Source organism: Colobus angolensis, unplaced genomic scaffold (assembly GCF_000951035.1).
Source record: "Colobus angolensis palliatus isolate OR3802 unplaced genomic scaffold, Cang.pa_1.0 Scaffold96, whole genome shotgun sequence".
Classification (NCBI taxonomy): domain Eukaryota; kingdom Metazoa; phylum Chordata; class Mammalia; order Primates; family Cercopithecidae; genus Colobus; species Colobus angolensis.
Window position 1 is genome coordinate 1,683,852 of NW_012123598.1, and position 12,986 is coordinate 1,696,837.

The 12,986-nt window shown below is 39.5% G+C and overlaps 1 protein-coding gene across 1 annotated transcript in view; it reads left to right on the top strand.

The window, feature by feature from the left end:
• Positions 1-12,986, top strand: part of NLRP13 (NLR family, pyrin domain containing 13) — a 39,267-nt gene that overhangs the window by 8,587 nt on the left and 17,694 nt on the right. The window contains exon 4 of the mRNA XM_011932571.1: positions 10,464-12,051. Coding sequence (XP_011787961.1) covers positions 10,464-12,051 — 1,588 coding nt within the window. The remainder of the gene's footprint in view (positions 1-10,463; positions 12,052-12,986) is intronic.

Below are 12,986 nucleotides of genomic sequence, written 5' to 3' on the forward strand. Positions count from 1 at the left end.
CTGGTTTCACTAGGTCCAGAGTAGAGTTGCCTCCTACTGACATTTTCTTCAATTTATGGTATGCAAGAAATTAAAAGCTCTTCCCAACTACTTCTTCCAGTACAATTTATTGAAAAATGAGGGTCCAATCCGCAGACCCTGGCCGAATGATGGATGAAAAAATGCACTCAGACACAGATATCCAGCGAAAGAACAGGCCAGGGGACCGGGCTGCCCACAGACACTGAGGAGGGTGCTGTAAAGAGTTAGCAGCTATGGCCCTGACAAGCTGGCATTGCGGGCATTTATTTAGAACAGATTTAATGACAAAGGCCTTGAGTCAACACACCTGTGGGCAATTCACATGGTTATGCCCTGCCCCTGCATGTGGGTGATGAAAGGCCATGTTTCTGGAGACATGATAAAAAAGCTATTCAGACAAACTCCCCTGCATTCTTTTGTACCTACTTGTTAACCTTTGCCCTGGGGTAAGAACCACTGCCTTCAACTCATTCTTAGCTGAAGCGTTGTAACCCCCCCACACACCCCACTGCCTTCCAAGGTTTGCATTTTTCCTACAATTTCTCCCACCACCGTGACCAATTGCCTACAGAAAAATAGGTTACTATAAACTGGATTATCTGCCTTTCCTGTAGGTTCTCACACACTGGTGTCTGCTCTGGACTTTATGCTTTTGTTAAATAACTGATATTGAGGTTACCTATTAACAGGTGAATAGGCATCTGTAGTTTTTGTGTCGGTGGCCCCGTGGAGATTTTCACACTGAGAAAGTGAAACACACATTCTAGTACTCAGTTTAGTTTTATCAAAGAAATACCTGTGCATGTATGCAAGCCCCAAAGAGTCACAGAAACAGAACTTGTAATGCAAACCATCAATCCTCCAGGCCAGCTCTTGAGGTCTGCTCTCCAGAGACATCCACCCACTACTCTTGAGGGCTACTTCTGATATTTGTTTCTATGGCCGTAAGTGATTAATATTTCCTGCTATTTCTTAGTTTTCCAATCAGTTATCTACTGACTTCTTGTCATGGTAGGTATCTCTCTTCCCTTCTATCCTCCCATGACATCACTTCTCCTGTGTGTGACAGCATCAGCATTCAGTATCCTGGGCCTATAAATGGATGCTGAGTCTTGCAATGAAGGTTGTGTGCTGCAGTAGATTCCTAGGGCCACTGTTAACCAATTGTATGACAAACTGGATAGCTTAAAACAAATCTCCTGGGCACAATGGCTCACGCCTGTAATTCCAGCACTTTGGGAGGCTGAGGCAGGCAGATCACGAGGTCAAGAGATCAAGACCATCCTGGCCAACATGGTGAAACCCCATCTCTACTAAAAATACAAAAATTAGCCGGGCATGGGGGCATGTACCTGTAGCCCCAGCTACTTGGGAGGCTGAGGCAGGAGAATTGCTTCAACCTGGGAGGCGGAGCTTGCAGCAAGCTGAGATCGTGCTACTGCACTCCAGCCTGGCAACAGAACAAGACTCCATCTCAAAAAAAAAAAAAAAAGAAAAAGAAACAAAAACCAACAAAACAACTCTTTGAGAGGCCAAATGATATGGTTTGTATGCTGTGTCCCCACCCAAAGCTCATCTTGAATTCCCCTGTGTCATGGGAGGGACCTGATGGGAGGTAACTGATTCATGGGGTGGGTCTTGCCCTCGCTGTTCTCATGATAGTGAATACGTTTCCAGAGATCTGATGGTTTTATAAAGGGGCGTTCCCCTGCACATGCCCTCTCGCCTCCCAGCATGCAAGTCGTGTCTTTGCTCCCGCTTCACCTTCTGCCACGATTGTGAGGCCTCCCCAGCCATGTGGAACTGTGAGTCCATCAAACTTGTTTTTCTTTATAAATTACCCAGTCTTGGGTATGTCTTTATTCGCAATGTGAGGACAGACTAATAAATCAAATAACTGAAATCGAGGTGTTGGTAGAAAGGCTCTAGGGGGAAGATCTGTTCTGGTCTCTTCCGGCTCTGGTGGCTGCCAGTATTTCTTGGGTTGTGGCCTCATGACTCTCATCTCCACCTCTGTGGCCTCATGCCGCCTGCTATGTCTTTTCCTCTGGGTGTCTGTGCCTCATCTCCGTCTGCTCCTACGTTAGGAGGATACCGTGCAATTGTATTAGCCACCCCACCTCCACCAAGATAATTCAGGATAAGTTCCTCTTCTCCAGATCCTTAATCATTTTTCTGGGATCACATCAAGTAATATTTATTCTTTTGCCATATACCTTTATATAGATATGTCATGGTTTATATTTAACCTTTTCCTGTTGACAGAAATCTAGGCTTCCAGGCTTTTTTAAAAACATTAAGCAATACTTTGATAAATGTCCATATCATATTGTGCATATCCATAAATATTTCTGTAGAAGACAGTCTTAGGGTAGGACTCCTAGACAAAAAGATATATATAATCTAAAGTTTATAGTCAAATTGATCCTCTAAAAGGCTGTAAAAAAATGTCATCCACTGTGATATTGTGGGTGTCTTTTTCCTTCCAACTATCAGTAAAAATTCTTTCAAATATTTGCCAAATTAATAGAAATATTATCTTGACTCAATACATACTTTGCATTCCATTTTGTTACATGGATATATCGTGTAGTGGTAAAGTCTGGGCTTTTGGTGGAGCCATCACCTGAATCGTCTGCATTGTACCTATTAAAGGAATTTTTCATTCCTCAATTCCCTCCTACCTTCCCACCCTTCTGGGTCTCCAATGTCTATTATTCCATTGTACATGTACATGTGTACACATTATTTAGCTCTGACTTATAAGTGAGAACATGTGGTATTTATCTTGTGTCAGACTTATTTCACTTAAGATAATGGCCTCCACTTCTATCCATATTACTGAAAAATACATTATTTTTTATGAATACTCTTCATGTGTATACACACACACCACATTTATCCAACCATCCATTAATAGACACTTAGGCTGACTCCATATCTTTGCTATTGTGAATACTGCTGCAATAAGCACAGGAGTGCAGGTATCTTTGATTTTTTTTTTCTTAGAGTAGATACCTAGTAGTGAGATTGCTAGATCAAATGGTAGTTCTATTTTTAGTTCTTTGAGAAATCTCCTAATATTTTCATAGATTTTGTACCAATTTACTTTCATACCAACAGTGTACAAGTGTTCTCTTTTCTCTGAATTCTTGCAAACATTTGGGTTTTTTGACAGAGGCTTTAATTTGCATTTCTCTGCCTAGTGGTAATGAGCATTTTTTAAATGCTTCTTGACTATTTGTATGTCTTCTCTTAAAAAATGTCTGCTCATGTTCTTTCTCCATTTTTTAATGGGATTATTTTGTTTAAACTGAGTTCCTTGTAGGTTCTTGATATTAGCCCTTTGAATGTATACTTTGCAAATATTTTCTCCTATCCTGCAGGATATCTGTTCACTTGATTACTTCTGCTGTGTAGACACTTTTTAATTAAATCACATTGGTTTATTTTTGTTTTTCTTGCATTTGCTTTTGAGGTCTTAGTCATGAATTCTTTGCCAAGGCCAATGTCCAGAAAAATTTTCCTTAGATTTTCTTCTAGGATTTTTACAGTTTCAGGTCTTACATTTAAATCATTATTCCATCTTGAGTTAGCTTTTGGATATGGTGAGAGACAGGGTTCAGTTTTATTCTCCTGCATATGGCTAGCCAGCTTTCCCAGCACCATTTATTGAATAGACTGCCCTTTCCCCAGTGTATGTTTTTATTGACTTTGTGGAAGATCAGCTAGCTGTAGATATATAGCCTTATTTCTGGTCTCTCTATTCTGTTACATTGATCTATATGTTTATTTTTGTACTAGTACCATGCTGTTTTGTTTACTATATCCTGGTAGTATAATTTGAAGTCAGGTAATGTGATGCATACAGATTTGTCCTTTTTGCTTCTGATTGTTTTGGCTATTAGGGCTCTTTCTTGGTTCGATAAGAATTTTAGGATTGTTTTCTCTAATTCTGTGAAACATGTCACTGGGAGTTTGATAGGAATTGCATTGAATCGATATATGGGAAAGTATGGTCATCTCAGTGACATTTATTCTTGTGATCCATGAGCATTACTTGTGTCATCTATAATTTCTTAAGTTTATTTGTAGTTTTCCTTGTGGAGATATTTCACCTCTTTGGTTGAACATTCCTAGGTGTTTTTTTTTTTTTTTTTTTACACTATTGTAAATAGATTGCCTTCTTAATTTGGTCCTCAGCTTGATCATTATGGTGTATAGAAAGGCTACTGATATTTCTACATTGATTTGTTTTAATACTAAAACTTTATGAATTCATTTATCAAATCTAGGAGTCTTTTGAAGGAGTTTTTAGCATTTTCTAGACATAAGATCATATTATCAACAGATAATTTGGCTTCTTCCTTTGCAATTTAGATACCTTTTATTTCTTTCTCTTGCCTGATTGCTCTGACTATGACTGTCAGTACTGTGTTGAATAGGAGTGGCAAAAGTCGGCATTCTTGTCTTGTTTCAGTTCTTGGGGAGACTGTTTTCAACTTTTTCACATTCAGTATAATGTGGGTTGTAGGTTTGTCATATATGGCTTTTATTAATTTGACATATGCTCCTTTGAAGCTTAGTTTGTTGATGGTTTTTAATGAAGGGATGCTGAATCTTACCAAATGCTTCTATGCATCTGTGGAGATGATCATATAGTTTTGTTTTTAATTTTGTTTATGTGGTGAATCACATTTATTGATTTGTGAGTGTTGAACCGTCCTTGTATTCTTGGATTAAAACCTACTTGGTCATGGTATATTATCTTTTTTATGTGTTGTTGGATTCAGTTTTCTGGTATTGTTGAAGATTTTTACACTTATGTTTATCAGGGATAGTGGTCTGTAGTTGTCTTTTTGTGTCCTTGTTGAGCTTTGGTATCAGGATGATACTGGCTTCATAAAAGGAGTAAGCGGGTACTCCTTCCTCTTCAACTTTTTTTTCTGCAACAGTTTCAGTAGGATTGGTACCGGTTCTTTTTTGTATGTCTTGTACAATTTGGTTGTGAAATACATCTGGTACTGGGATTTTTTTGTTATTTTTTTTTTAATTACTGATCCACTCACTCCTTGTTTTTGATCTGTTCAGGATTTATGTTCTTGATTCAATCTTGGTAGGTTGTATATTCCCAGAAATTTATTCCTTCTTCGTTTTTTAGTTTGAGTATAGAGTTGTCCATAGTAGTCTCTGATCTTCTGTATTTCTGTGGTATCAGTTGTAATGTTTCCTTCTTCATTTCTGATTGAGTTTGTTTAATCTTCTCTTCATTTATTAGTTAGTGTAGCTAGCCATCTATCAATCTTGTGTATCTTTTAAAGTAACCAACCTTTGGTTCTATTGATCCTTTGTATTGTTATTTTGGTTTCTATTTCTGCTCTGATTTGTTATTTTTCTTCTAGCTTTGGGTTTGATTTGTTCTTATTTTTTTTCTTTGAGTTGCATTGTTAGGTTGTTAATTTGTTTTTTTTTTTAATGTAAGCATTTAATGTTATAAACTTCTTAAAACTGATTTCGCTGTATCAGAGGTTTTGATGTGTCTCCATTTTAGTTTCAAAAAACTTAATTTCTGTCTTAATTTTGTCATTGACCTAAAGATTGTTTAGGAGCAGTTGTTTAATTTCCATGCATTTGCATAGTTTTGGGAGTTTGTCTTGAGATTGATTTCTAGTTTTATTTCACTGTAGTCTGAGAAGATACTTGATACAATTTCAATTTTTAAAAAATTTATTGAGCCTTCTTTTGTTAGCCTAACATATGGTCTATTTCAAGGAATGTTCCATGCACTGATGAAAAGAATGTATATTCTGCAGTTGTTGAGTAGAAGGTTCTGTAAATATGTGTTAGGTTCATTTGGTCTAAAGTCCAATTTAAATTCAGATTTCCTTTATTGATTTTTCTGTCTTGATCTGTCTAGTACTGTTAGTGGGGTGTCAGTCTCCCACTATTGTTATTGTTTTTCTGTCTTTAGGTCTAGTATTTGTTTTATGAATCTAGGTACACTGATATGGATGTATATATATTTAGGATTGTTATATCTTCTTGAATTGATCCTTTCATCATTATATAATAACCTTCTTTGCCTTTTCTTAAACTATTGCTGGTTGAAAGTCTCTTTCAATTAATATAAGTATAGCTACTCCAGTTTGCTTTTTGTGAAGCAAAGGGGAAAAAGTGAAATCTTTTTCTAACATTTTACCTTCAGTCTATAGTGAAGTAAGATGAGTTTTCTTTAAAGCAACATATATGTGGCTTATGTTTTAAAATCTATTCTTCCAATTTATGTCTTTCAAGAAGAGCATTTAATCCGTGTATGTTAAGGTTAATATTGATATATGACCTTTTTTTCCAGTTACAATGTTGATTTCTAGTTGCTTTGCAGATTTTTTTGTTGTTGTTCCTTTGCTTTGTGATTTGATGGAATTCTGTCATGCTATCATTTGATTTCTTTCTTTCTCCTTTGTGTAATTGCTTTATAAGACTGGTATGTTCTATACTTTTGTGAGTTTTTATGATGGCAAGTATCAACCTTTTATTTCCATGTTTAGAACTCCTTCCAGTATTTCCTGTAGTACAAGTCTAGTGATGACAAATTCCCTCACTGTTTGCTTGTCTGAGAAAGACTTGATTTATTCATTTATAAAGCTTATTGTAGAAGGATACAATAACTTGGGGTTAACAGTTTTTATTTCTTTAAACAAAACACCTTTGAAAATAGAATTCCAATTCCTTCTAGCTTGTAAGTTTTCTGCTGAGAAGTCTGCTGTTAGTCTGATGGGATTTGCTTCATAGGTGACTAGATTCTTTCCTCTTATTGATTTTAGGAGGTTTCTTTCCTTCACATTAAACTTAGTCTGATGAATAAATATCATAGTGAGGACCTACTTGCAATGCATTTTTTTGGAGTTCATTAAGCCTCTTATATCAGGATGCCTAGATCTCTTGCCAGAGTAGGGAAGTTTTTCTCAATTATTACCACAACAGGTTTTTAAAACTTTTTCCTTTTTCTTCTCCCTCAGGAATACCTATGATTCATAGGTTCAGACATTGTATGTAGTCCCATACCTTTTGAAGGCTTTGTTCATTTTTTAAAATCTCGTTTATTTTTGTCTGATTAAATTAATTTGAAAGACCTTCAAGTTCTGAGATTCTTTCCGCTTCTTTGTCTAATCTGTTGTTGAAATTTTCAGCTATATTTTGTAACTTCAATGAATTTTCACTTCCAGAAGTTTTATTTTATTTTTCTCTCAAAAACCTCTTTGGTGAATTTCTCATTTATATCCTGAATTTATTTTCTGATTTCTTTGTACAGATTTTATGATTTCTCTTGGATCTCACTGAGCTTCTTTAAAATATTTTAAATTATTTATCTGGCATTTTTTACATTTTAATTTTGGTTAGGGTCCATTGGTTAGGATTCATTGCTAGAGAGTTAGTACAATCCTTTGGGGGTGTCATAACACCCTGGGTTTTTTCATATGCCAAGAATTGTACACTAGTTTCTTACATGAAGAAATTATCACTTCTTATTTTTGCATTTACTGTTTAGATGGGACTATTTTTTTCCCTTGAGGATGTGACTATAACGTATGTTTAGTAGGGTCATTTGGCTTTTCTGAGTGCTTTCATTGACAAAGACTCTGTATGAATTCCTTGGTTATAGACAGTATTAGTGCAGTGGCTTTCTAAATGTGGTTTTAGTAGTGGTTTACTAGGTGTGTGCGTAGGCTCTTGGTCTCCTGTGGAGCCAGGTTGGTGAGGTTAGGGAAGCTTATCTGGTTCCCAAGCACTGCTGACTTGCGTCAGCAGCTTTCGTATTGGGTTTTATAGTTTGACATCTAGTCCAGTAGATGACCCTTGCAGGTTAGAGGCAGCTGTAGCAGTTGCAGTAGCTTTTATGCTTGATCTTTGTTCACCAGGAGAAACTTCCTTGTGCATCAGGCAATGCGCTGATCTGTGGAATGCATAGTGGCTCGGGCTTCATGATCAGTCATGGAGGGGTGGTAGTGAAGTTGGGTGCAGCTGGACAAGGCAAGCCTATCCTAGCTGATCTGTGCTGGCCAAGTTGGCCTCTCTTCCTTTTTCTGTGCCCCAGCTTCTTCCTATGAGTTCTCTGTTGGGCTCGAGTATTCTCTCCTGATACTCTATTTGAATTGTGATTATCTATTTGTTTTGTTTGTTTTTGAGACAGTCTTGCCCCATTGCCTAGGCTGGAGTATAGTGGTATGATCTTGGCTTGCTGCAACCTCCGCCTCCCTGGTTCAAGTGATTCTCCTGCCTCAGCCTCCTGAGTAGCTGGGATTACAGGTGTGTGCCACCACGCCTGGCTACTTGTTGTATTTTTAGTAGAGACGGGGTTTCACCATGTTGGTCAGGCTGGTCTTGAACTCCTGACCTCAGGTGATCCACCTGCCTTGACCTCCCAAAGTGCTGGGATTACAGGCATGAGCCACCACACATGATTATAATTACCTATTTGTAAGTTTGGTTCTAAGAACTGGCACCCAATATCTCTCATCAGCCATCTCGAACCTCCTCAATCCACAACACTTACTTTTTCTTTGTGGTGAGAACACTTAAAATCTATTCTTTCCGAAATGCTGAACTATATAACACATTGTTATTAACTACAGTTACATTGCTATGCAATACATCACAGAACTCATTCCTCTTGTCTACCTGAAACTTTGTACCCTTTGCTCAAAATTTCTCCTCTTCCTCTCTCCTTCTCCCACCCCTTTCCCCAGCCTCTGGTAATCACCATTCTACTCTCTACTTCTGAATTTTACTTTTTTAGATTACACATACAAGTGGCATTTGTCTTTATGTGTCTGACTTATTTCACTTGGCAAGAAGAAATCAGTATGTCAGAGAGATTTTCACTCCCATGTTCATTGCAGCACTATTCAAAATAGCCAAGATAGGAAATCAACCTAGGTATCCATTAACAGATGAATGGATAAAGAAAATAAGGCCTATAGATGTAAAAGAATACTATTCAGCCTTTAAAAAGAAGGAAATTCTATCATTTGTGACTATATGGATGAACCTGGATATTATGGTAAATGAAATAAGTCAGGCACAAAAAGGCAATTACTGCCCCATCTCACTAATATATGGGATCTAAAAACCTTAAACTCATAGAAGTAGAAAGTAGAATGGTGATTACCACTCATTCCTAATTTTTTTACAGATATGTAATAGTTACATATCCTTACGGGGTATATTCTACGAATACATTCTAGTCTACCCGGTGCCCACTTTCACTTAGATGAAGATAGTAGTAGCTTTCTGCCTGTTTTCCCTGCCTCCTTTCTTACAATGATGCATCATAATCTATTCTTTACAAAACCAAGAGCTTTAAAAAATTAAGGTGTCTCATTCCTTGGTTTTCGAAGCAAAGATATTCACGATCCAGCTTCCTACCACGTGCCTTGGTCACCGTACTCTAGAATGCTCATTTCTGTCTCAGGATACTTAACAGGCCCCAGAAGGCCTCTAAGAACAGCTAGGCTCAATCCCTCCTCACCCCAGCCTCTCTAGACATGCTGGCTCTTGTGCTGTGACTGACCCCACAGTAGTCATTTTGGGAAGAAACCCAGGAATGGGAAGAATGGGAGAGACAAAGCCTTGATCTTCAGGGCAACCTAGAGCCCAAGCCCTCAGCAGCTGAAGCTGTATGGTCACAGGGACCTGGGAAACTGGCAGGCTCTACAGTTACCGGTTCCCTGGTGAGTTGGGTCGGTCTTCAGTGAGTGGGGGACTCTCATCTGCCCAAAACCCTTGTTGCCCTCAAGTGTTTCGAGGAATTGAGATACAATCTGATAGCTGGTGAGTGAGGAGGGCTCATGGGGCCCCCTCTACTGGCTAGAAGGTGTTTCTGGGGTTCTGAGCTGGTCAGAGAATGGAGTAGGAACCCTCAAGGGGCTTGCAGAAAAAATTCTGGGTAGGCATTCACCTTGGCCTTCCACCCTGTCTGAAAGGACTTCAGACTGACTTCTCTTCTGATGATTCTTCTCCACTCTCAGTGTATTTTCCTCTAGTGAGAGACATCTCACTATGATCCCTTCTCTGCCCTCTCCTAAAGGTATTCTTGATCTCTCTTACGTTGTTCTGTATTTTTCATTTGTATATACCATCAAATTATTTAACTGTCTTCACCTTTTGCAACTTTTTTTTTTCTTTTGAGACAGAGTCTCACTCTGTCACCCAGGCTGGAGTGCAGTGGCACGATCTCGGCTCACGGCAAGCTCCGCCTCCCGGGTTCATGCCGTTCTCCTGCCTCAGCCTCCTTTTGTAACTTTCTACCACTGCATTCCCACAAAACCTGGGAAAGCAGGGTTTGTCTTATTCAAGTCTTTGGAGTAGGAACTTTGTAATTGAATCATTCCTAATTCTGAAACTTATTCTTGCCATTGTTCTCCCCCCTTCCCCATCTCTAGACCACAGAAGAAAATACAGAGAGAAGATGAAGGCTAAACTTTTGGAGACATGGGACAACATCGATTGGCCTAAAGACCACGTATATATCCGTAATACATCAGAGGGTGAACATGAGGAACTGCAGCGCCTCCTGGATCCTAAGAGGACTAGAACCCAGGCTCAGACGACAGTCTGGGTGGGGAGGGCAGGGGTTGGGAAGACCACCTTGGCAATGCAGGTTATGCTGCACTGGGCAAATGGAGTTCTCTTTCAGCAAAGATTCTCCTATGTTTTCTTTCTCAGCTGCCATAAAATAAGGTACATGAAAGAAACTACCTTTGCTGAATTGATTTCTTTGGATTGGCCCGATTCTGATGCCCCCATTGAAGAGTTCATGTCTCAACCAGAGAAGCTCCTGTTTATTATCGATGGCTTTGAGGAAATAATCATATCTGAGCCAAGCTCTGAGAGCTTGGATGATGGCTCACCATGTACAGACTGGTACCAGGAACTCCCGGTGACCAAAATCCTACTCAGCTTGGTGAAGAAAGAATTGGTTCCCCTGGCTACCTTACTGATCACGATCAAGACCTGTTTTGTGACAGATCTTAAGCCCTCGTTAGTGAATCCCTGCTTTGTACAAATTACAGGGTTCACAGGGGAAGACCTGTGGGTATATTTCATGAGACACTTTGAAGACTCAAGGGAGGTTGAGAAAATCCTGCAACAGATAAGAAAAAACGAAAATCTCTTTCATTCCTGCAGTGCCCCCATGGTGTGTTGGACTGTATGTTCCTGTCTGAAGCAGTCAAAGGTGAGGTATTATGATCTCCAGTCAATCACACAGACCACCACCAGTCTGTATGCCTATTTTTTCTCCAACTTGTTCTCCACAGCAGAGGTGGATTTGGCAGATGAAAGCTGGCCAGGACAATGGAGGGCCCTCTGCAATCTGGCCATACAGGGGCTGTGGTCTATGAGCTTCACGTTTGACAGAGAAGACACTGAGCTCGAGGGCCTGGAAGTGCCTTTCATTGATTGTCTCTACAAGTTCAATATTCTTCAAAAAGGCAACGACTGTAGGGGTTGCATTACTTTCACCCACCTAAGTTTCCAGGAGTTTTTTGCAGCCATGTCCTTCATGCTAGAGGAACCTAGAGAACTCCTTCTCCATTCCACAAAGCCGCAAGAGATGAAGATATTACTGCGAGATGTCTTGCTTAACAAAGAAGCCTATTGGACTCCAGTGGTTCTGTTCTTCTTTGGTCTTTTAAAGAAAAACCTAGCAAGAGAACTGGAAGATACTTTGCATTGTAAAATGTCTCCCAGGGTAATGGAGGAATTATTAAAGTGGGGAGAAGAGTTAGGTAAGGCTGAAAGTGCCTCTCTCCAATTTCACGTTCTACAACTTTTTCACTGCCTACACGAGTCCCAGGAGGAAGACTTCACGAAGAAGATGCTGGGTCATATCTTTGAAGTTGACCTTAATATTCTGGGGGACGAAGAACTCCAAGCTTCTTCATTTTGCCTAAAGCACTGTAAAAGGTTAGATAAGCTAAGGCTTTCTGTTAGCAGTCACATCCTTGAAAGGGACTTGGAAATTCTGGAGTGAGTATTACAAACCATTTCTTTCTCAACTTTCTCCTATTTTCTCAGGCTCTGTGCAAATTCTTTCATGCAAAACCAGGGATGTGTTGTTCTGTATTCATGCTTCTGACCAAATGGTCTGGAGCAGCTCCGTCTTGAAAGAATATTGTCCTTTAGGCATCATCTAGTTTCCTAGCTAATTTAATTGATCTACTTACAGACAGATCTTTATATCTTAGGCGTACAATATGGAAGGTTTAAGTACCAGGCATTGTGCTAAGGCATCTACTTGTATGTAACTGAATGCCCATGACTGAATGGTTATTACTAGTTGTGTGTGGTGGCACACACCTGTGGTCCCAGGCACTCGGGGGCTGGGGTGGGAGGATTCCTTAAGCCAAGGAGGCAGTGGTTGCAGTAAGTGGAGATCACATCATTGCACTCCAGCCTGGGCAACAGAGTGAGACACTGTATCAAAAACAATAAATAATAACCACCCCCAAGGTGAGGCTGATATACATTAAAATTTGAGAACCACTGCTCCACACATAGGAACATGTGCTCATTTCTCTGTCTCCTTTTGCTACAGTGCTGAGTGCTGTCAACCCTCCCAATGGATCATGGAAACTAGGGGTGGTCTTGCAACCCCCACGCCCCCCACCCAACAGATCTAGGGAGCCAAAGACTTACCACAGATACTTGAGGTTGTAAGCTGAGTGTCTCAAAGCTTTAAGAATCAGGGGGACAGTCATTCCCAGCTCGTTAGAGCTGAAGTTCAGATGGGTCAGCTGTAACCCAGAAAGACAAGAATGAGGTCCTGCAAAACTAAGCTTATTTTATTTTTACTTCAGTAAGGGAGAGACACCTTACAGAGTCTAGTCATGTCTCGGGAGTAGGAAGTCAGAGGACATATATAGAGTTCTAGAACCTGAGCTGGATGATTTTTTTTTTTTTTT